General features: G+C 40.5%; 1 protein-coding gene across 4 annotated transcripts in view; it reads right to left on the reverse strand.

The window, feature by feature from the left end:
• The window catches only part of kiaa1109 (KIAA1109 ortholog), a 438,508-nt gene that overhangs the window by 182,326 nt on the left and 230,446 nt on the right, over positions 1-25,736 (reverse strand). For all 4 annotated transcript variants that reach the window (XM_048546322.2, XM_048546500.2, XM_048546414.2 and 1 more), the window contains exons 34-38: positions 24,143-24,270; positions 23,152-23,354; positions 17,492-17,689; positions 11,068-11,279; positions 8,868-9,019 (exon numbers count right to left, since the gene is read on the reverse strand). In XM_048546322.2, the coding sequence (XP_048402279.2) occupies positions 8,868-9,019; positions 11,068-11,279; positions 17,492-17,689; positions 23,152-23,354; positions 24,143-24,270 (893 nt within the window). The remainder of the gene's footprint in view (positions 1-8,867; positions 9,020-11,067; positions 11,280-17,491; positions 17,690-23,151; positions 23,355-24,142; positions 24,271-25,736) is intronic.

Raw genomic sequence — 25,736 nt, forward strand, 5'->3', positions numbered from 1 at the left:
ACAGGGGTGGGGATGGAAAAATGTCTTGGGTGGTGGGGTCGGATTGTAGATGGCGGAAGTGTCGAAGGATGATGCGTTGTATCCGGAGGTTGGTGGGGTGGTGTGTGAGAACGAGGGGGAACCTCTTTGGGCGGTTGTGGCGGGGGCGGGGTGTGAGGGATGTGTTGCGGGAAATGCGGGAGACGCGGTCAAGGGCGTTATCCCTCACCTTCTTGGACATCTCAGTCTCCATCTCAGGCAACCAGCTTGTAACTGATGTCCATTTCAAGCCCACCGACTCCCACAGCTACCTAGAATACACCTCCTCCCACCCACCCTCCTGCAAAAATTCCATCCCCTATTCCCAATTCCTCCGCCTCCGCCGCATCTGCTCCCACGATAAGACATTCCACTCCCGCACATCCCAGATGTCCAAGTTCTTCAAGGACCGCAACTTTCCCCCCACAGTTATCGAGAACACCCTTGACCACGTCTCCCGCATTTCCCGCAACACATCCCTCACACCCTGCCCCCGCCACAACCGCCCAAAGAGGTTCCCCCTCGTTCTCACACACCACCCCACCAACCTCCGGATACAACGCATCATCCTTCGACACTTCCGCCATCTACAATCCGACCCCACCACCCAAGACATTTTTCCATCCCCACCCCTGTCTGCTTTCCGGAGAGACCACTCTCTCCGTGACTCCCTTGTTCGCTCCACATTGCCCTCCAACCCCACCACACCCGGCACCTTCCCCTGTAACCGCAGGAAATGCTACACTTGCCCCCACACCTCCTCCCTCACCCCTAACCCAGGCCCCAAGATGACATTCCACATTAAGCAGAGGTTCACCTGCATATCTGCCAATGTGGTATACTGCATCCACTGTACCCGGTGTGGCTTCCTCTACATTGGGGAAACCAAGCGGAGGCTTGGAGACCGCTTTGCAGAACACCTCCGCTCAGTTCGCAACAAACAACTGCACCTCCTAGTCGCAAACCATTTCCACTCCCCCTCCCATTCTTTAGATGACATGTCCATCATGGGCCTCCTGCACTGCCACAATGATGCCACCCGAAGGTTGCAGGAACAGCAACGCATATTCCGCCTGGGAACCCTGCAGCCATATGGTATCAATGTGGACTTCACCAGTTTCAAAATCTCCCCTTCCCCAACTGCATCCCTAAACCAGCACAGTTCGTCCCCTCCCCCCACTGCACCACACAACCAGCCCAGCTCTTCCCCTCCACCCACTGCATCCCAAAACCAGTCCAACCTGTCTCTGCCTCCCTAACCTGTTTTTCCTCTCACCCATCCCTTCCTTCCACCCCAAGCCGCACCCCCATCTACCTACTAACCTCATCCCACCTCCTTGACCTGTCCGTCTTCCCTGGACTGACCTATCCCCTCCCTACCTCCCCACCTATACTCTCTCCACCTATCTTCTTTTCTCTCCATCTTCGGTCCGCCTCCCCCTCTCTCCCTATTTATTCCAGAACCCTCACCCCATCCCCCTCTCTGATGAAGGGTCTAGGCCCGAAACGTCAGCTTTTGTGCTCCTGAGATGCTGCTTGGCCTGCTGTGTTCATCCAGCCTCACATTTTATTATCTTTCCTCTTAGCACCTTGTTTATTGTCTTTGGGAAGTTCAGGCTTCCTCCACCAGGAAAACCAGAGCAAAACATTTGTTACCTTTGATTTCGCTGCCTCTATTATTAATTCCCAGCTGCTTCCTCCAAAGGTCCGACATGCATATATACTCACTTTCACCCTCTTCTGTCAGGCAGAAGATACAAAAGTTTGAATACACGTACAAATAAATTCAAGAACAGCTTCTTCTCCGCTGTCGAAATTTTTGAACGGACTGCTCAAATGTTAATGCTGATCTTTCTCTCCCTACACCTTGTCTGCAGCTGTGACACTGTATTGTGCACTCTGTTCTGCTACATAATGCACTTTGTACGCTATGATTTGCCTGTACAGTACGCAAAAAAAATCCTTTTCACTGTGCCTCGGTACAATAAATCAAATCAAATTTATGAACGGATTTCTCATAAAATATGGTTAATCTTTCTTTGCACCTTCCCTGTCGCACCAACACTGCATCCTATTATCCTTATTAACTTAGGTAACGTGTGATTTGTCTGGATAGCACACAAAATAATACTTTTCACTGTATCTCAGTCCATGTGACAATAATAAAATAAATCAAATGTACTGCAGCTAATCTCTTTTTGTGTATCCATCAAAGCATGAGTTGTCTGGGTTTTGTGTTTCTTGTCAATTCACATTCATAATATATTTACTTCCTTTTAGCTTTCCAGATATCCCAGCTGGTTCCTAAAAATTTGCAAGTCCTGTGGCTGGGAACCAGCTGGAATAACTGGTGAGAGTTCAGAGGAAGGGTCACCGGACCCGAAACATTAACTCTGTTTTTTTCCCTTCACAGAAGCTGCCAGACCTGCTGAGCTTTTCCAGCAACTTTGTTTTTGTTGCCTCTGGCCTACCAGCAGTTTTTGCTGCTTTGTATCTCTTAGTTTTTAATATGATATTCTCCTCGACCACCTTTGTTAGTCATGGGTACTTTGTCTTTCTCATTGAGTCTTTCATTTTGACTGGACTTATTGAAAGACAAAAGATTTGTAGGGGCTGAACAGGATAAATGCAGATAAGTTTTTTCCCCTTGTGGGAGACTACAGGATCTGACTGCAAATTGTCAGAGTAAGAGTTTGCCTATTTAAGACAGAGATGAGGAGGTTTAGATTTCTTCTTTCAGTGGTTGTGAATTTGTAGAATTCTTTACCAGAGGGCTGTCAAGGCTCAGTCTTTGCATATTATCAGGCTAAAATGGACAGATTTTTACTCAATTAAGGTATCAAGGGCTATGGAGACTAGGAAGACAGGTGGAGTCGAGGATCATCAGATCAACTATGATCTCATTGAATGATGCAGCAGACCGGATTAGCTTAATGGCCTATTTCTGTTCTTATGTCATATTGGTTTATTGATGTGATTCACACAATGATCAGTACTTTGATGTACTAATGATCAGCCTGAATCATGTGGTGTCAGATGGACACCATACTCCCAGTACATACATACATGTTCTTATTTTTTAAACTAGCAAAGTCAGTGCAAAGATTATCATGCCTTTTCTTAACAATAATCACCAGGGAGAAGTCAGCAGAGCACTGAAAAGGGAAATTTAAAGTATTTTTGTTAGGACACAATATTCCCTTAAGGGGCTGGCATGCTAAAGAACTCATGTATTATGCTGGATTCATATCACTGCATCTGACATATGAATACATAAGATGTTACTCAGTGAATAGCTGATGTTTCCTTTTATATTTTTTTAACTACATCTTTCTTCTAATGAACATTTGCGCCTTATCTAACCCAAAATTCACGAATCACAGAAGACCAGGTATACTGAGTTTGGACAGGACACCACATGCTATGCTTAGCTGGCAACACACAAAATAAATTAAAGGAACCAGCGGAGGCTACCTGGATGATATTTCTTTCCATCGATTGGAAATAACCGACTTTGACTCTGTCTCACCACAGCCTTTGTTTGGAAGCCAAGATTAGATGTGGATACTGTGTCTCTTTACTATGCAATGCTAAGCTGTAGTATTCCAACACAATATCTCATAATTTTCACATTTTCATAATGTGAAAATTGTTAGGTTAATGTAAAATTTGTATTAATGACTAGATGCTGCATATTCAAATGAAATTATATCTCTGTGAACAGAGTATGTTATTTTTAAACCTGACTATATGTAAAACTGTTAATTATTCAAACTGTTTTACACAAAATGATTTGGCATTTCTATTTATAGCATAACTTATTTTAGTAGAAACCACATCATCCTATTATATATATAAAAATTTCACAGGTTCAAATCTGACACTTGTCTCAGTATTACTCATCTTAATTAAACTTTATTCACTCCAACATTACTCATCAGTAAATTTACAGAGCTACTAATAATTAACTGCTCAATATTTATGCTCTGATGATACAAGTACAGTACACAGCAACATCAGAAAAAAAAAGATAATTAAACCTATATTTTTAAAGGCACAGAAACAGATAACCTCTTGTTAAGCTTATCAAGGGGTTAAAAGATTATGAAGAGTTGGCAGGAATGTGGATTTGACTTTAGAATCGATCAGCAATGATTTTATTCAACAGCAGAACAGACTTGAGGGCTAATCAATCAATAAATCAATTAAATCTACTTCAACTGTGGCATTGGTTTATAATATGGAAAAATGTTAAGTTGTCTATTTCAGCAGGAAAAAGAAAAATAAAGCATCTTATCGGAAATGTAGAAGGATCTTGCCCTTGCATGATTCACAAAAGATTGGTATGGAGGCACAAGTAATTCGGAAAGCTAATAGAATGCTCTCATTTATTGCAAGGAGAACTGAATGCAAAAGTAGAGAAGAAGATAATGCATAGTTATACAGGGCACTGATGAAACCGGCTCTGGAATGTATGGGTCACCTGATTTATTTAAGAATGTAAGTGCAAAGATAATTCAGAGCAGGTTTACTAGACTACTAGCTGGAATGGAGAGAAAATATATAAAATCCTAAAGGATCTTGATAAGGCAGATGTGGAGAGATTGTTTCCTCTATTGGGACAATTTAGAACTGGAGTTCATTGTCTAAAATGGTAGTCATCTATTTAAAACAGAGATGAGACAAAATTTATTTTGAGGGTCATAAATTTTTAGAACCTTGCTTCCTTCGCAGGAACAGAATCCTCATATATTTTAAAGGCAGAGATATACACATTCTTGTTAAACAATTTTATCAGGTTTTGGCAGGTAAGGGCAGGTGAAGTTACAATCATTTGTATTGAATGGCAAATCAGGCTCTAGGGACTGAATGGCCAACACCAGTTCTGAACTCATAAATTCATGAACATAAGAATAGCAAAGATGTCAGATGGAAAAGCCCCGGGGCAAGCAACTGAACGAAGGTTGAACTAGTTGAAACGTAGGGTGTGGGGAGGTTGGGAAAGGACAGAATAAAGTGTAGCAACAGTAATGAAAATTTCTCAATGGAGGGAAGCCAAACTTCTCTTCCCGACATCAAGGCAGATTTTCCACTTGGCTGAAGAGTGAGGGCAGCACTTTGTTATATATCTCTTCGCCAGATCTATCCTGATTATTAATGCTGAAGACTGTTGATAATTATCCAAATGATCCACACAATGTTAGCACGATAGACAGCTAGGATTTACACACTGGTGATCATCAAGCTGAAAAGGCTTATCAGGTACTAAGAGGGACAGGAGAAGAGGGAATAACGAAGAGCAAATGTGGGCATCAGTCAGAACAGACATCATCTATTTACTACTGGTCTAGCTGACACACTAAAATGGTTTGGAATTTACAAGTGCCATCAAGCAAGGCAAGAAACAGATCAACCTAGCTGGTGAGACGCCGTGAGGGAAAGCAAGAGCATGCATAAGTGGTTGTTTGTAAACATAATCAGTGGGCATGAAGCTTTTCAGTAAATGCTGACCCAAAGATTGGTTAATGGACAAAAACCAAATAATAGGCATAATTAGGGCAATTTCAAGTTCGCAGACTAGTGTACAAAAACAAAGTTGCTGGAAATGCTCTGCAGGTCTGATTTCAGCAATATGATAACAGGACACATCAGATGCCAACCCGGTAGATTGCAGCAAGAAGAGCAAGGGTCTGTGAGTTGAAAGAACATGGTGAGACCACACCTATGCCTCTTCAGCCCACACAGGGAATCCTGCCAGACTGACTGCTTAGTGTAGGCCTCCCTCGCCACCAGTTTAATTGGTTGGATGAAGTTTTTAAGTGCCCATTAATTGTCCACTTAACAGTCTCAACTGCCTCCAGATCTGTCAGTGTTAAATCCAATCCACAGATGGATTAAGTGAATGATCATAAACAAGGCAGATGCATTGCAATCTGGGGAAGTAATAGGATTCTGGCCTTCAAATCCATCAGTGCTAAGTCCAATCCAAAGGCTGGCTAAATGAATGGGCAACAAGGTGCAGATACTGTGCAAAGCTGCAAGTTATTGGCTTGATCATAAGTATAAAAACAGAACATTTTTAAAAAGGCAAAGAGACAATCTCATCAAAATTTACACAATTCAGAAGGGGCTGGATAGGTGACACTGGGAGGTTATTTTTCTGTTGACTGGTGAATCTAAAATCCTGAGACTGTGTCCTGATTTAAGGAAACAATCACATAAGACAGAGGGTAAAGAAAAATTATTTGCTCAAAGGATTGAGTGACTTTGAAATTCTCTACCCAAGAATTGTGAATGTTCCATCTTTGAGTTTATTTAAGCCCATAACAGACAGATTTTGACCCCTTGGGAAATGGAGAAATGGGAAATGGGGAGATAAAGTGGAGTTATAAGCTACGATCACAATGAACAGTGGAGCAGACGCAGAAGCCATTTGATCGTCTCCTACTCCCAAATCTTGTGTTTTTGTGTAGCATTTTACAAGAACACCATCAAAAACACTGCAGAGGTTCAAAGAGCAAGCTCGTCTCATCTTGTCAGGGAAACCAGGCAAGATCAATAGATATAACCTTATTCTTGATTCTTATATGCTAACATCAAATAATACTTAATACTTAATAAAATAAAAAAAATTAACTGAGAAACAGCCAATTCAGTCTCTTCATGCAAGGGACATATGCTATTAAATCCAAGACTTCATAATTTTTCAAGTTTATTTACATACAGGTATATATTTGGCTGAAGCTAACACATCCTCTCTAGCAAAGTACATGACAAAAGCTGTGTAAATCGATTTGTGCACAAGCTTTCAGGGGTCCTTTCCAAAAGTTTTACCAATTAGCAAAGCCATTGAGGTTAAAAAAGCTGTGGCAACACTGACAAAATTGCCGAAGAAACAGAAAGCAACAAGTAGCATTGAAAATTGTTTTTGGACTGGGATGGGAACTGCTCATTGGTAGACCCTATCGGCATTATAGGTCAGTTTTTGATATTTTAAACTATTTAGATATGAGGGGCACAATACTGAAATGTAGCAGACACTGAGGGAGATAGTACCAGACTACAGGAGGATGGAACTGACTTGTACAAGAGGTTGCTTTTTTGTTGAATATATTTATACAAGGTTTTGAAAAGAAGTTGAGTATATACTATATACAAGCATGATTGTTTGAACAGCTTTGTTCTATACTGTATTATTCTATATGGTCCTATGAAATGTTAAAAATAAACATTTCTCAAACAGCTCTCAGATCAAATCATAACTGAGGTTAATGGCGGATCAAAAAAATCAGTTTCCAGTATGTTAGTTGACAAGCCTACTGCAAACTTAAATTTCCAAATAATAAATATTTGTTCCACTTAAAGCCAATAACAAAACAATTAAATCTCATCAGCGAACCAAGGGAAATCCTGAGTATAAGGGGAAATGAAAATGTCTGTGCGACACTTTCTGCTAAGTAAAATCATTTTCAGGTTACTATTTTGATTGTTGTGAAGCATATTTGGTGTACGTTTTGATGTATCAGTCTGTCCATTACATTGAAACTGTATAACTTTTGTTTTACTTATCCCTTAACTGTGTTGGCTTATTTATCTTTCTTTTGCGTGAATGGGATTGAAAATGAAGGATTTTCAGTTTAAATCACAGACATCAATTAGATTATTTTGAGTCTAACTTTGCTCTGCTAATGTTACTGTATTAAGAAATAATTAAGTCTTTTATGTAAGCTACAAAACTAGTATCAAGAACTGATTATTCACAATCAGGGATTAGTTATTCGAAAGGTCTGGTTGGAAACCATTGAGGTCATTTTAGAGAGTATTTGAAGGTTGGGAGGCTGATTTGTTTCAGCTGTGTGTTGTTCCGTGTCGTAAAAATTTAAATAAGAGTAATTTTTCTGTGCAAATAGCTATCCTTAATTTTTTGTGGGATGTGGGATTTGCTCGCTGGGCCAGCATTTCTTGCCCATCCCAAGTTGCCCCTGAGAAAGTGGTGGTGAGCTGCCTTCTTGAATGCTGCATTCCTCCTGCTGTGGGTTGACCCACAATGCTATTAGAGAAGGAATTCCAGGATTCTGACCCAGTGACAGTGAAGGAACAGCGATATATTTCCAAGTCAGGATGGTGAGTGACTTGGAGGGGAACTTACAGGTGGTGGTGTTCCCATATATCTGCTGCCCTTGTCTTTCTAGACAGAAGTAGAAGTGGGTTTGAAAGGTGCTAAATGAGGATCTTTGGTGAATTTCTGCAGTGCATCTTATAGATAGTACGCACTGCTGCTACGAGCGTTGGTTGTGGAGGGAGTGCATGCTTGTGGATGTAGTGCCAATCAAGCAGGCTGCTTTGTCCTGGATGGTGTCAAGCTTAAGTGTTATTGGGGCTGCACGCATCCAGGCAAGTGGGGAGTATTCCATCATACTCCTGACTTGTGCCTTGTAGATGGTGGACAGGCCTTGAGGAGTCAGGAGATGAATTACTTGCCGCAGTATTCCCTGCTTCTGGCCTGCTCTTGTAGCCACTGTGTTTACGTAGTGAGTCCAGTTCAGCTTCCAGTCAATGGTAACCCAGGATGTTGACAGTGGGGGATTCAGTGACGGTAATGCCATTGAATGTCAAGGGGCATGGTTAGATTGTCACTTATTGGTGATGGTCACAGCCTAGCATTTGTGTGGTGCGAATGTCACTTGCCACTTGTCAGCCCAAGCCTGGAAATTGTCCAGATCTTGTTGCATGTGATTAAACATGAGCAACTATTTCAGCTTTAATATTAATGAAGGCTATTTAAAGTCTCAGAAACCTTCTGTTGATCCATGAAAGGCATTTCCATAAATACAGTGAAAGACAGTTACCTGGAATAAGTCTGGGCACATGAATGTAAATTGGTTGGTGCAGCAAAACTAAACCAAATTTCGCTAATTGTAAGTTTCATGCTGCTGGAATCTGGTGGTGGTGGCATCAGAGGAAGATCCTTTTTAAGATCATCAGACTCTACCCCTTCATCCTAAACAAAATCATTTTAAAACAAAAAGCATGTGTAAAAAGTCATTTTATATTGTGACCATTTCTGTCAAGCTCAGACACGATTTTTTAATGATACATTAAAGGTAAATTAGCAGCTTCATAATAAGGTTTCTCAGCTAATACAATGTAATCACATATCACTTGATTGGGTTCAACCAGTCCTGTAAACATGGCACTAACCTTGCCCAAATTTGGCAAACAAATTAAAATACAAAGAAAGAAAAAAGCATACCAAAAGTTCTACAAAACTCTACTGTTCAGGATCTGAGCTGCCATAGAATCAAAAAACTGGATGGCATGGTCACTTTCCCTACTCTTCTCTGGTGAGTTTTGCTCCAAAATTAGACTTGTGAACTAATTTCAAAACTAATTTTATAGCATGCTATACAGTTGAATATAGAAAAGTCAGAATATCATTTGATTAGTGATACTAAATTCTTTGTTGTCAAGCTAAAAATGCAATCTTAAACTAAGTAATCTACGTGGGTTTCCTCCGGTTTCCTCGCATTGCCCAAAGATGTGCAGGCTAGATGGTTTGGCCATGCTAAATTGTCCATAGTGTTCAGGGATGTGTAGATTAGGTGGACTTCAGGGGGATGGGTCTGGGAGGGATGCTCAGAGTCGGTGTGAACTTGTTGGGCCGAGGGGCTTGTTTCCACACGGTAGGGATTCTAAGATGAAAGCTTGACAGGAGTTGGGGCTTTCTATGCTTGAGTAGCTCAACTGGAATTTCATTTTGCGTGGTGTTTTATTACTAGTCTATGTTCTATATTTAGTTTAAATATGTTGGAAAGCTGCAGGTGAAGTGTCAAGTGCAAACTGGGTAATGTCAGTTTGGAGGAAAGTTCAAAGCTCAAGTTTCAACCCAGAATCACTTTCACTGAATATTTCACCAGTTGTTGATTTTAAGATAATCAATTTTGCTGACGAACTTAATATCAGCATTTACAACACAGATTTTCACTGTCGCAGTTTAATTTTCTGGAGAAGCAGAATGCTGCATGTGTTGTGAATCTGAAATAACAGAAATTGCTGGAGCAATAACATTCAGCACATTCAGCAGAATGTGTGGAGTAAAAAAAAGTAATGTTTCAAGTCTGAGTGCTTTATTCCACCAATTTTTGTTCTTACTTTAGGTTTCTTAACACTGGATAAGGCTATGTCTATTTGCAATATACATGCCTGTTTTTCGCACTTCTGTCTTGGTTAAAGATGCCACCTGAGAACAGGAGGGTCTCAAAACAGTTGCAGCTTACATGTTTTCCGAATGTTGCTGCTGCTATTTCGCAAATGATTGAACTTAGCGACTTCAAAGCTTCGTTAATATCAACAGTGGCATTTCAAGATAAGCCTTTCGGGGACAGCAATTAATCAAATGCCAATATGTCGTGCTGGAATCATCTTTTGTACTGGGGAGGTGATGTGTGCTGGACTCTCAGCCATTTTGCTGCAAAAGGAGGGCTGGGGAATTCACATCTGCTGGTGATAATCCATTCAAGTTGATGCCAATAGACAAACTGGAGTTCTGTTCTAAGGAAGGGTCACTGGACCTAACACCTCTGCTTTCTTTCCACAGATACTGCCAGACTTGCTGAATTTTTCCCCATCAATTTCTAATTTTGTTTCTGATTTCCAGCACTCATAGTTCTTTGGTTTTTGTTCAGGAAATACTGTTGCAGTTTCAGACAAGTTCTAAAACATACAAAATTTTGTGCAAAGATGTTTACACTAAAAGGGGAATCTTGAACTCAGGGACATAGTTACTATGTGAGGGATATTCACTTCGCTGCCGGTATCTAAGATGCAGGTCATTATAGTCCAGTTAAGGTTCATAATTATGTTCTCAGAATCAAAAATTGAAATACTTGCAAATAGATTCATAATGCATTGTGAACTGGTATAGGTTGTTCTGAGTGACAGATACATAGCTGATATAATCAAAAATTAAAACCACTTGCAGTTTAAACATCATTACCTTTTAATAAAATTTACAATGCATTTATCAAGTGACGTTAATTTTTTTTTTACCTGATCATCTGATGCTGAATTCCCATTGATACCTGAAGTTGGACTCCTTTCATCACGAGGGAGATTATCTTCTGATACATCAGTGCTATAGCCACTGCCTGTTGGAGAACCAGTAGAATCCCCTGATTTTAGCAGTCCATTCCTTTCCTCTGTATTTGATTTCCCCAGAGCACCCGAAACATTGTACAAAATAGCTCCTGACTGTCTTCCTCCTATGAATCCAAGCAGAGTAACAATAGTTGACATTACGTACATTCCAACCATCTTTCAGATGTGTCACACAAGTATTATTATTTAACGAAGAGGTGTTTTTGTAATCAATTTTCCCATTTCAATGTATTTCACTCCTCTCTTTCAAAACAGCTCCTTGATCACCCTCAAAAACAGCTGAAGGCATAAACACCAACAGTGGAGCAAATAAAACTGAGTGGACCACTACACCAGAAGTTGAAGAGTGCAGAAATCTTGGACAACTGTAGAGGTGGAGGAAATTATCTGTTTGAGATAACTGATAGCAATGGTGACAATTTTTCAGTCAAAGCTTGAGGTTGCTTAACCAGAAGTTAATTGGGAAAGTGTTGCATAGTAAAAAGGATAAGCAGGACCTCGTCCTAATTAGGACATATGGAGCACAATGCTCAAACACACTGAGCAGCAGACAAATTCACTCCCAAAATGTTAAGGAAGATTCAATCATGAATCAGGCTGCTTTGATTGGATAATGTCAGGCTTCTTGAGTTCCCTTAATCCTGGAAAGCTTCCACCAGATTTGAAAATCACAAATGTAACACTTCTATTCAAGAAAGCAGAAGCACAGAAATGAGGCAACTGTAGGCCAGTTGGCTGAATATTTATCCTCAGGAAAATGATAGAATCTGTTATTAAAAAGATAGTGGTAGGAAAGTAGAAAATCACAGCACAATCAGGAAAGGATTGATCAACTAACAGTAAATATTGTCTGAAATAAATGGGTCAATTTTCAAGATGGCAAATTGCAACTAGAAGAGTGCTGGTCATATTCCTGATTTAGATGCAGGTATTTTTGTCAACCTATTCAGGGATGTGAGCTTCGCTGGCTCAGCTTTAATTGTCCCTCAATAGCTGCCCTTGAAATGGTGATGCTGAGCTGCCTTAGAACATAGAACATAGAACAGTACAGCACAGAACAGGCCCTTCAGCCCACAATGTTGTGCCGACCATTGATCCTCATGGATGCACCCTCAAATTTCTGTGACCATATGCATGTCCAGCAGTCTCTTAAATGACCCCAATGACCTTGCTTCCACAACTGCTGCTGGCAACGCATTCCATGCTCTCACAACTCTCTGCGTAAAGAACCTGCCTCTGACATCCCCTCTATACTTTCCACCAACCAGCTTAAAACTATGACCCCTCGTGCTAGCCATTTCTGCCCTGGGAAATAGTCTCTGGCTATCGACTCTATCTATGCCTCTCATTATCTTGTATACCTCAATTAGGTCCCCTCTCCTCCTCCTTTTCTCCAATGAAAAGAGACCGAGCTCAGTCAACCTCTCTTCATAAGATAAGCCCTCCAGTCCAGGCAGCATCCTGGTAAACCTCCTCTGAACCCTCTCCAAAGCATCCACATCTTTCCTATAATAGGGCGCCCAGAACTGGACGCAGTATTCCAAGTGCTATTGAAACTTCATTTTCTGGAGGTCTGTCATCGGCTCCATGATGGTTCTGGGAGGAAGGGTGGGCTATGCTGTCTAAGATCAAATCTTTCCAGTGGGGACCGCTTTCGTAACTAAACCATCAACCATCATTGCAGACAGTAGCCCTGGACTTCCAGCACCCGTCCTTTAAAAGGCATCTGCTCATTGGAATGAAGTGGGAGCCTGAGAATTACCATGGACATAGGCATCATAGCAGTTTCCAAAGTACCTGGCACAAATTTCCAAGACATGGTGATTACAGTTTGACCATGTGGAATCATCCATAGTAATGAAAACTGCTGACTACACGACTATTTTATAGTCGGTGTTTTCTCTCAGGGCTATGGTGTATAAAATTCCCCTCCCCCAAAAGGCAGTGTATGCAGATTTTTGATTTATCATGCATTTGTAAGAATGTGCAGATCAGGTTAGAGCCAGACGAGTCCTGATTTATCCTATTGATATAGACTTGGTATGGGGCATGATGGGTCCAAGTGCCTCTTCCTATGCCGTAGGTCTCTTTTTGAGCAGTGCAGGGTCGAAGGGCTGATATGTGAACTCAAGTGAATCTGGGAGTGGGGAGAAGGGAGGGGTCTACAAGGCTATGTTGCAAAAGCCTACTGTCCAGGTTGAAACACCCCCCCACCCCCCCCCCCCCCCCTTGTAACGGGGGAATGAGAGAAAGTGCTGTGACCTGGCCAGAGTTCCACTGGTAACAACATTGTTACACGAGTGGTTTGGGGACTGGGAGGTTCCAACCAGGCCTCCAGTGAATTCTTTGAAAAGGCTAGGCGCCTAGAAATGAAGTACTGCTTTCAACGGGGCAATCAATAGTTAATGAGGAAAGGGCAGCAAAGTGGACATGAGGAATGCTGGATTGGCCATGATCATATTGAATGGTGGGTCAGAGTCGAAGGGCCAAATGGCCTACTCTCGTTCCTATTTCCAATAGCCTAGTAGTCACCTGGAAGAGGAAAGGGATAGGATGACCAGCATCCAGCAACTAACAGATTGTTACCACATCCCAGGACATCATCAGTCTGCAATGGCAATATGCCTCCCTCATGAGGAAATCTGATCCAGAATGATGCACTCTGGGTTTCCTCCGCCTCCTCCATGTTCTGAGGTAACCCTCCTCAAGGAGGCTGTTGGGCAGCTGCAGTGTGTGGCTGACCAAGTGTATGCTGGTGTCTTTGTGGTGCCTCAATTTCTCAGTGCCAAGTTTGGACAACAATAGCTGCTGTTGTTAGAACCAACCTGGGGTGGGAGCAGTGACACTACATAGGGAATATCGCAGACAAAACAACTCCTTAGCAACATGATTAGTCAGTGGTAACAGCGAACACAACTGATCATACTATGGCATGGTGGATTCCGACCAGAAGGGCTGTGGACCTCTGACAATACTGGGTTTTATTCAGATAGGAAAAACTGAAAGCACTGCAGATGCTGTAAATCGCAGACGCCACTGGAAATAGCTGGAAAGGCTAAGCAGGTCTGACAGCCTTCTTAAACCACTGCAGTCCATTTGGTAAAGGTGGGCCCACAATGCCATTATAAAGGAAGTTCCAGGATTTTTACACAAAAACATAAGAAATAGGAGCAGCTGTAGGCCATCAGGTCCATTGAGCCCGCTCCACCATTTATTAAAGATCATGGCTGATATTTTTGTGGGGTCAGCTCCACTTACCCACCCACTCACCATAACACTTAATTCCTTTACTGGTCAAAAATCTACCTTTGCCTTAAAAACATTCCAGGAAGTCGTGTCAACTGTTTCACTGGGCAGGGAATTCCACTGATTAACAACCCTTTGGGTGAAGAAGTTCTTCCTCGAATCAGTCCTAAATCTGCTCCCACTTATCTTGAGGCTACACCCCCTAGTTCTAGTGTCACCTGCCAGTGGAAACAACTCTAGTGTATTAGTGATATTATCGCTGGACTGTTAATCCAGAGACCCAGATAATGTTCTGGGGACCAGTGTTCGAATCCTGCCATGACAGATGGTGGCATTTGAATTAAACAAAAATCTGGAATTAGGAGTCTAATGATGACCATGAATCCATTGACAATTGTCAGAAAAACCCATCTGGTTCACTAATGTCCTTTAGGGAAGGAAACTGCCATCCTTACCTGGTCTGGTCTACATGTGATTCCAGACTCTCAGCCATTAATTTGACTTTGAACTGCCCTCTGGACAATAAATGCTACCTGGTCGGTGACACCCTCTTCCTGTGAATGAATAACCAGAAAAAACTGATCTATTCCCCTCATAATTTTATGTTTCCATACAATCCACCCCAACATTGTTCTAAATTCCAATGAATATAGTCTCAGTCTATTCAATCTCTTCTCGTAAGGCAATCCTGTTAATGCCAAAATCAACCTTGTGAATCTCTTCCGCACCCTCTCCAGTACCAGTATATTCTTTCTCAAGTAAGGAGGCCAAGCAAAAATTTTACCCAGCAACAATGAAGGAATGGCGGCGATATGCCTCCAAGTCAAGATGGTAAGAGGCTTGGAGTGGAACTTGCATGTTGTCATTGCTCCCATGTATGTACTGTTGCTATCCTTGGTAGTAGATTTTGGTTCAGAAAGTGATGTCTAGGGAGCACTTGTGAATTTTTGCAGCGCATTTTGCTTCTACTGTGTGCCAGCAGAACAGGGAGTGAATGTTTGTGAACGTGACACTAATTAAGTAGACTACTTTGGACAGTGGATGGTGTCAAGCTTTTTGAGTGTTGTTGGAGCTACACACATCCAGACAAGCGGGGTGTACTCTATTACATTACCAACTTGTGGAGAGACTTCAGGAATCCCAGCTTCTGACCTGCCTTGGGAGGCGCAGTATTCACGTGGCTTGCCCAGTTCAATTTCTGCTCCATGATAACTCCCAGGATGGTGACAATGAGGGATTCAGCAATGGCAATGCCACTGAATGCCAAGGCATGATGGATAGATTCTTATTAGTAATGGTCAATACATAGCACTTGTGGGGCACAAATATTGCTTGCAGCTTACCAGCTAAGCATGGACATTATCTAGGACTTGTTGCATATGAACATGGACTGCTTCAGTATCTGAGGTGTCAAAATTGCTGCTAAATATTAGGCAATCATCAATGAACTGACCTAATGATCAAGGGAAGATCACCGAGAAGCAGCTGAAGATGACTGAACCTTTAACACTACACTGAGGAATTCTTGCATAGATGTCTTAGAGCTGAGATGACTCAACTCCAACAACCACAACCATCTTCTTTTCTGCTAGTTATGATTCCAACCCCAGCAGATTCTTTTCCCCAATTCCCATTGACTATTTTTGCTAAGGCTCCTTGATGCCACACTCCATCAAATGTGGCCTTGCTATCAAATACAGTCACTCTCACCTCCCTATTGGAATTCAGTTTTTGCCTATGTTTGAGTCTGTAAGGAGGACAGGAGCTCACGGACCTGGTGGAACGCAACTGATCGTCAATTGGTTTATTGCCAAGCAAGTGCAGCTTGATAACGTTGTCGATAACCCCTTGCATCACTTTACGGATTTCCAAGAGTATAGCCATGGGGTGGCAAATTAATTGGATCTGCTCTATTTGTGCACATGGCACACCTAGTCAAGTTTCCGTCCTGCCAATGTTGTAGCTATACTGGAACAGCTTAGCGCAGGGGAGGCCTAGAGCACTAATCTCCAATGCCATCACTGAAACATTGTCAGACCCCATAGGCTTTGCAATATCCAAGGCCATCAGTCATTTCCACCACCCATCACAACTACATGTTGCATACTGCAGAGTCTGATCCTTGGTTGTTGAATCACATAGTCCTGAACGAATGGCACACATTTGCTGATGATACAAAAAGTGGCAGGAAGGCAAGTTTTAAGGAGTACAGAGTTTGGAAAGGGTTATAAATAGATTAAATGGGGTGACAAGAAATTGGCAGATAGTGTATTTTTTGGGGAAATGAGAGTTTATCCACTTTGAAAAGAATAGAATAATATTTAAATGAACTCAGAGTACAGAAGCATCCAGATGTCCTTTGTTCATCAATCACAATTCAATATGCTGATATAGTAAGTAATTAGGAAAGAAAATGGAATGTTGGTCTTTCTTGTTCCAGGGATGGGGTATGAAAGTCTTGTTATTATTTACCTTTGCAGCATGAGGCATTAGTGAGATCACCCCTAGAATGCTGTGTATAGTTTTGATCTCCTTATTTAAGGAGTAATATATCTGCATTGGAGGTAGTTCAAAAAGGTTGCTTCTTGGAATGCAGCACTGCACTTGGAAAGCAAGTTTGAGCAGGCTTTTATCTATTGGAGTTTAGAAGAGTAAGAGGTGATTTTCCTGAAACATACAATTCTGAGGTGAATTTCAGACAGTGTTTTCCTCACTGGGCTATGTAGTACTAGGGACCACCAATCAAAATACAAAGTCTTCCGAATAAGATGAAGACAAGATGGAATACCTTCTCTCTGAAGAATTATTAATCCTCATGAATTTTTATCCGAGCAAGCAATGTTGGGGGTGGGGGGTGGAGGGTGTGGGGAGAAATGTGAAACAAGCATATCAGCAATGATATTGGTGGATGCCAGCTAAGTGTCAAGTAACAAAATGGTCCACTCCTGGGTCTTATTTCCTATGCTGTAAAATAATCTAATTTACAGCAAGTGAGATAGCATAAATACGGCTACATGCAAGAACTAACACATTTGTTGTGAATACACAGAAATGAAAGAAAAAAATCTACCTTTTACGGTTAGGTTTTCAATGCCACACTCAAACATGATCCATCCCCACTTTTCTACATTCTGTGGGGTTTTGGTCGTGTCTGTAGTTTTAAGTGGTTCCGCTTCATCCATGAAAGTAAAATCTTCCAATTCCTCTAATGTGAAAAGAACTTTTGACTTCTCAAAAGGGATCGCAGTAATAGAACAAATTCCTAAATCTAAATGAAAGCATTAAAATCAATATTAGAATTCTTATTCTTAAATTTTATCAGAAAAAAATTAATATGCAGCAGGCCATTTAGCTCTGCAGATTTAAGTTTTATACAGCACTTTACTGAATGATCAAAACATAAATTTTGAACAGGATTACTTCTGTGCAAAAGTTCTGTAAATAATATTAAAATACTCTTCTATCCACTATATTTGGGATATATCCATTCCTACAATTCTGCTCTTTGGTGCATTCGTGATTTAAATCGCTCCACTACTGGCCATCATGGCTTTAGCAATTTAGGCCCAAAGCTTTGTAATTCCCTCCCTGTACCTTGTGCCCTTCCCAAACTGTCTCCTTCCTGACAATTTTGAGCAGATACATTCAAGAAGGAAATGGAGAGCAGAGGGCCAACGTGTTCCAATAAAGACCAAAGACTGGGACCACTGAATCCTGGATATGAAGAGATATGCAGGATTGCATAAAGAGTAAAATTGAGGTTTTTGGTAGATACTTGGAGGACAAAACAGCTGAATCACCAGAGGGCAGAATATGCTAGGGGAAACTTAAAAAGGGAATCAGAAGAACAAAAAGAGGCCACAAAAGAACAACGGCAGACAAAATAGGGAAAATAACTCAGGATTTTCCTCAAGTACATAAAGAATAAAAGGATCACTAGATAAAACATAGGCCCATTAAGGGTCACAGTGCATTGAGCAAGAGGATGTATCTAAATGAATACCGTGTTGGTGTTCACTAGCAAGAGGAACAATTTGGATATAGAAGTCTGGAGAATAGAAGTGCAGACAGTAATGATGTCCTGAGTGATTTGGCAGGCTTAAAAGTAGATAAATCTCCCAAGTCAGATGAATGTACCCCGTTCGATTAAATGAGGCAAAGGAGGACACAGCAGGGACACTGTCAATAATTTTCAACCCGCAGGGTAGGTGCTAAAGAACTGGAGGACAGCCAATATGGTATAGCCATTTAAATAGAAAACAAGGGATAAACCAGGAAAATACCTAACCTCAGTGGTGGGGTAACTTTTGGAAGCAATTATAGAATTATAGAATCCCTACAGTGTAAAAGCAGACTGTTCAGCCCACTGAACCCATACCAACCCTCTGAGTAGCATCCTATCCAGACACACCACCTTTCCTATTCTGTAATCCTTCATTCCCCATGGTTAATACTCCTAATCTACACATCCCTGGGCGCTTTGGGCAAATTGGCATGGCCAATCCACTTAACCTGCATATCTTTGGACTGTGGGAGGAAACTAGAGTGCCCAGAGGAAAGCCATGCAGATGTGGTTCTTATGAACAGACTTAAATTTGTACTTGGAGAGGTAGGGATTAAATAAGAGCAGTCAGCATGGGTTTCACTAAGGGGAAGCTTACAGGAAATTAACAAAAATCTTTTCACTCAGATGGTGGCATGTACCTAAAACTCATAGCCTGTAAGGGTGGTAGAGACAGAAATCCTCATTACATTTAAGTGGTATTTAAGATGTGCATGTGATGCCAAGGCATAAAAGACTATGGGTCAAGTAAAACATGGTTAGAATAGTTAGATGGTTGTTTCTCAGTGGCGCAGATTTGAAGGACCACATGGCCTGTTTCGGTACTGGAAACATCCATGACTCTGAAACTTTTTAAAAACGTATTATTTTCAACCAAATTTTTGATTTTATGATCTAATATTTTCTTTATGGCCTAGTGGCCAATTTTGATTGGTAAAAGTTCAGTGAAGTGCCTTAGGATTGTCTTCCACATTAAAGGTGCTACTCAAATGCAACACAGTTATTTCAACATTGCAATAACACTAAGAAAAGGATTTAAGGTTGAAAAGCATGGATGATACTTCAGCCTTGATCTCCAATGATTTTCATTTTGAGTGCACAGGTGTGTTTAACCTTCCAAAAGCTGCTACCTAACTTACAAATTCAAATATGCTAAACAAGGTCTTATATTATGGTCTTTCTAAAAACAAACCCTCCACTTCATCTGCTGTTGTGCTCAGTAACATTTTTGACCATTTTGCTGTCAGCAGTTTCTGTTTCATCATTTGACTATTTATTTTACCTCAACAAGGTCTATACAAAAATCTTTGCCACTTGTACCAAGAACAATAATTGCATGCTTTAGCAATTAGAAGCTAGACAGTTTCTAAAGGAAACTAAAAATATGATTTAATGTTCAACCAACGAATATCAATCTTATCAAATCTAAATTTTTCAATAAGGTTTCTCATTAGTGGTTGTGTCTTCCACTACATTAACAGCAATGGAATTATCCCTAGAGGTCTTCTCAATATTTATCCTTCAAATGAACAATGCAAAAAAAAAAATTGTCATATTGCTGTTAGCAGGAAATTGCTGGCACATATGTGCTGTGTATACTACGTTACAATAGTAACTACAATGCCAAAAAGTATTCATTGACTGTAAAGTGACATAACAGCATAGATTTCTGTGAAAGGCACTTTATAAATACAACAGCTTTTTCTTCCCTTGTGTTTATGACTGATGAAATAATTACTTGAAATAAAATTATATTCTGTAGTGAATTTACAAGTCAGTATCAGTTGTATTTTCTGCACATATCCTTACACTATTGCCATCAGTAATTTTCCAAAGATTACAACTTGCTCGATCTTGCCCTTTTTTTACCCCCTCTTAGGTAAGACGTTAAACCAAGCGGCCATTCTTCATGCACGAGTTCAGGAAATAAGATTTTCAAAAATTCATTTACTGATGAGCAAATCCAGTTAGGCCAACATCCATTAACCATTCCTAATTGTCCTTGAGATAATGGTGGTGAGCTGCTTTCTTGAATTGCTGCAATCTTTGGGGCATAAGGATATCTGCAATGCAGTTACAAAGGTCGTTCCAAGATTTCAACACAGCAATAGAAAAGGAACATGGTTTAAAATCAGAAAGGTTTGTGGCTTGGAGGGAAACATGCAGATGGTGTTCCCACACATCTATTGCCTGTATCTTTTCAGGTGGCAGAGGTCGCAGATTTGAAATGTACTGTTGGAATAGGGTCAGGAGTAACTGCAGTGCATCTTATAGCTAGTACACACTGGACCAGACAAAGGGAAGGTGATTTATTTAATGTCTGGATTTTTAGAAAGTACTCTGAAGTGCCACATAAAAGTTTAGCATACAAGATAGGAGCTCATAGAATTCAGGCACTGTATTAGCATGAATTGAGGATTGGTTAACATACAGAAGGACAAATGACATAACTAGTCAAGTGCCACAAAGATCAGTCCTGGGGCTTTAGTTATTTATTACTTATGTTAATGACTTGGGGGAGGGGTAGGAGTGCAACGTATCAAAATTTACTGACTACACAAAAATAAGTGTGCGGGCATGTTGTGATGAGTGAGTAGGGAATCTGCACGGGGACACAGATAAGGCCGAGTCAGTGTGCAAAAACATGGCAGATAGTATTTAATGTGGGAAAGTGAGTGATTCATGCACTTCAGTAGGAATAATCAAAAGGCAGACTTAAATGGAGAGATATTCCCAAAAACAAAACTGCAGTACAGAAGGATGTGTTCTTGTGCATGAAACACAAAACATTATTATTCCACGGCACAACATGGTGGGCCGAAGGGCCTGTACTGTGCTATACTTTTCTATTAGCAAGCAGGTAATTCAGAAGTCAAACGGAATTGTGTCCTTTAATGCTAGGGAGTTAAGAGTTTAACATTTGTCTTGTTGCAACACTGCAGGGTCCTGGTAAAACCGCACCCAAAGGACGATGTCCAGTTTTGGTCACCTTGTTAAAGAAGGGTAAACTGGCACTGGATGCAATTCAAAGAGATTCGGTCTGCTGATTCCTGCAATGGAGGGTTTGAATTATCAAGATAAGCTCTTCAGGTAATGCCTCTCTTCACGAGTGTTTGGAAATACGACGAGTTGTCTTATAAGCCATACAGCCAAAGAGATGTACAACATGGAAACAGTCCCTTTGGTCCAACTTGTTAATGCCAAACAGATATTCTACATTAATTTAGTCCCATTTGCCAGCATTTGGCCCATGTTTCTCTAAACCCTTTTTTTCATATAAAAGGCTTTGGGACGGGTATATGTTGTAACTTTAGCCTCCGGAACCTCTTCTGGTAGCTCATTCCACACATGCATCACCCACTACGTGAAAAAGTTGCCCTCTAGTCTCTTTTAAGTCTTTCCCTCCTCAGCTTAAACCTATGTTCTCTACTTTTGGACTTCACTACCCTGGGGAAATGGCCATGACTTTTCACCCCGTCCACGTCCCACATGATTTTAAAAAGTTCAATAAGGTCACCCCTCATCCTCCGATGTTCCAAGGAAAATAGCATCAGCCTATTCAGCTTCTTGCTATAGCTCTAGCCCTCCAACCCTGGCAAAATCCTTGTAAATCATACCTGGACCCTTTCAAGTTTCACAACATCCTTCCTGTAGCAGGGAGACCAAAATTGAATGCTATCTTCAAAACGTGGCCTAACTAATAATCTTATTGAAACATACAACACTCTGAGGAGGTTTGAAAGCGTAGATGTAGAGATGCAGTTCCAGTAGAGAGGGAATCTCTACCCAGAGGACACAGTTAGAGAATAAGAAGGCACTCACTTAAAACTGAAATGTAAAAGTATTTCTTCTCCCAGAGGCAGCGAATGTCTGGAATTCTCCACGCCAGAGTGTTGTGGAGGCCAGATACTGAAAATATTTTTAAAAAAAGAGATACACAGATTTTTGAAATATTGGAGTGGGGTGGCACGGTGGCTCAGTGGTTAGCACTGCAGCCTCACAGCACCAGGGACCTGGGTTCAATTCCAGCCTCGGGTAACTGTCTGTGTGGAGTTTGCACATTCTCCCAGTGTCTGCGTGGGTTTCCTCCGTGTGCTCCGGTTTCCTTCCACAGTCCAAAGATGAGCAGGCTAGATGGATCGGCCATGCTAAATTGCCCGTAGTGTTCAGGGGTGAGTGGGTTATAGGGTTGTAGGGTGATGGGAATGGGTCTGGGTGGGATGCTTCAAAAGGGCGGTGTGGACTTGTTCGGCCAAAGGGCCTGTTTCCACACTGTGGGGAATCTAATCTAATCTAATCGGAGCATCAAGGAGAATGAAAATCCAGAAAGATGTTGAGGCAAAATCAGCCGTAATCTGATTCAATGGTGGAACAGGGTCAAGAGGCTCAACGGACGACATCTACTTCTATTCCTTCTGGTCTCAGGTTAGCAACTTCAATGCTTCTTTCATTGGCTAAGAATAATTACCAACTGATACCTTTCAACAATTAACTTGATTACAACACTGCCAAAAGTAATCTTAAAACACAAACAAGAATATAATGCAGTCCAAGTTTGTTTTTTTCAAATTTTACATTATTAGTACAGTAATAAATAGACATTTATCTTTTGAAACTAAAACTAAGGATAAATAGGAGTCATTACTATTATCGGTTAACCACCTTACCTGTAGTATTAAGACCTCGTAACTGACCATGTATGCGATGGACATTGAGCTTAGCTGCCAATTCTTTTCCCCTCTCCGCTCCAGAATTTGACCTTAAGGAGCCAGATGACTGTGGCTGCATCTTACTAGCATTTATATACTTATCGAACATAACAGATGTTTTGCCTGCATCAGGATTGTTGCTTCCATCTTCTACTATACCCCTAATCAACAACAGTTGTACAAGTCAAAATTCAGACTAATTAAGAACGCAACACTCGTGACATATGTAATTCCAGCTCAAATAGGAAATGTCCTCCTAAACTAAGATAAACCATGTTTTAAAATATAATGTACTACATCCAAATTATTTTTCCAGATCTCAATAAGCTATTGATCCTTGTGAGCTCATCTTTTAGCCTCTTAAGGAGAACATTTTCTTTATTAACATATCAAAAGTCATGCAAAATTGAATTGCAAAGTGAAAATCCACCATTGTTTTAAACTGATTTTATTTGAAACTGTCTATCTCATAGCAAATTAATTTTTGCTTCAGTAACAAAATTTTAATCAAACTTAATGAACAGTAACACCCATGCAACATAAACTTATTTCAAAAATTAATATGTTCTCCCTTCAATATGTTTTGCTTATACCGTAATCCACAAGATCACTTCAAAATATAGCAAGTTAATACAATGAACTACCTTACCAAAACTGTTCATTCTAATAGCAGGATGATGATTACTAGTTTGAAATGTTTATACATTAGTAAAGCTTTCAAGAAATGTATCAGATATTAAGAATCTTCAAGATAAAATTTACACCCTTAAAACCTCAAGCCACAAGCACAGCATTCTGAAATGTGAAGCAGTCTTTTTTTTAAAAATGGGATCGTAATGCACGAAAAGCACTCAGCAGTAAGCAACAAATTTACTGGTGCAACTGGCAGCAATTACGTACTCTTAAGACTTAAAACCATGCCACCTAAATCAAAGTTTTATTAATTTACCTGTTCATCAGAATCTGTGTTGAAATTCTGTCAAAACACAGTGCAACCAGAGAAACCTGAGTAACATTTTTGCTTGTACTGAACATTGGAGGTTTTTCCACTGATGCTTGCAAAAGACATAAATTCACCTGTAGTTTTCAAAAAGAAGCCTATTAAAGGTATTTGGTATTACAGATTCTTAAAGATTTTTAAAAAGAGATATGAGAGACAGAGCCCATTAAGAACTAATCATCCATCCCTAGCTGCCACATTAATGAATTAACCACATAATGTGAGGCGAGATCACACTAAGTATGGAATACCAGCTTTCTTCCACACAAAACACAAATTGGAGTTTTCCAATCATCATCTTGGCTGATTTATCTGGTACCAGCCCACAAATGATCAGATCCAATTTTCCATCCCAACATGATCTCTGCTTTGCCAATCCAATAATGTAATCCATGTCATTAAACTACATAAACCATTTTAACCTACGGCATAAATAATGATAACTTTGTAATGGAAAGCCAAAAGATTATCAGGTCTACAAGTTTTTCACACCCAAACACAAGCAATCGATACACAAAAGGGGTTGGGAGAATGATAAATCAATGACTTGTAGAAAGAGTTGTCAAATTGGGCCTTTATCTCATCATGAAATTGCAATGCTAAGGGAGGGCTTCAGCTAAAACTGTTTTTTCAAAAGGAATGATGTATGAACAGCCATTTTGAATTTTTTTCTAAACAACGCTTCACTACCTACAGTCCACCAGCTTGACTGCCAAACCAGCACCTTCTTCCCACTGCTAGGAGAGTGCTTGATGCACAGTATATACCCTAGAGCCCTCCAACCCTTAATACCACCAGAGCATATTGTCACGTCACTCCTACTACATCAGGCAAAGATACCAAGAAAATTAAATGTAGATTTTACTGTATAAGCACAAAAATCAATCCTTAAAATCTTTGGCCATTGAATAATTAGTCAGTTTAACACAATTATACACAAGTGCAAACAGCATATGCACATGTCAAGTTATTTGCCCACAGGCAATTGCAAATTTTCTTCAGGATACTCACATTGCACATTTTATTACCTATAATTTATTCAAATATACCAAATTTTAAAATTTAAAATGACTACTAAAGATCATTATAAAATTTCTACACACATTTCTAGGGCCAACTCCTCACTTGGGTTTGGGAGAATGCGAACTACAAACTTTTGCATCTCAGAAATTGTGACTTCACATGCCATTTACGACTTGCACACCTGGAGTGGGATATGTAGTGCTGTTTATGAGCTGTAACACAAGACATGAGGAGTATGAATGAGGCGATATATAAAGGATTCCTAAACATCTACCATCATCTCCTATATGTCCTACCCACCCTCTCATGCCAGTCCATGTAACTTCCAAACACCCACTCTACCTCTATATATCCTCCATACACCTTCCGATTATCCCTGTCACCTCATTGCTCTCCAGCTATATCTCATACATACACATCCAGTATGGACTACACACAATACATAGTTGCCAGTTAAAACAACCCAAAAATGTTTTGTATTCCTTAGATGTTTTTGTCCCACAGTGCTAATTCTGCTTAC

The sequence above is a fragment of the Stegostoma tigrinum genome, chromosome 1 (assembly GCF_030684315.1).
Source record: "Stegostoma tigrinum isolate sSteTig4 chromosome 1, sSteTig4.hap1, whole genome shotgun sequence".
NCBI lineage: Eukaryota > Metazoa > Chordata > Chondrichthyes > Orectolobiformes > Stegostomatidae > Stegostoma > Stegostoma tigrinum.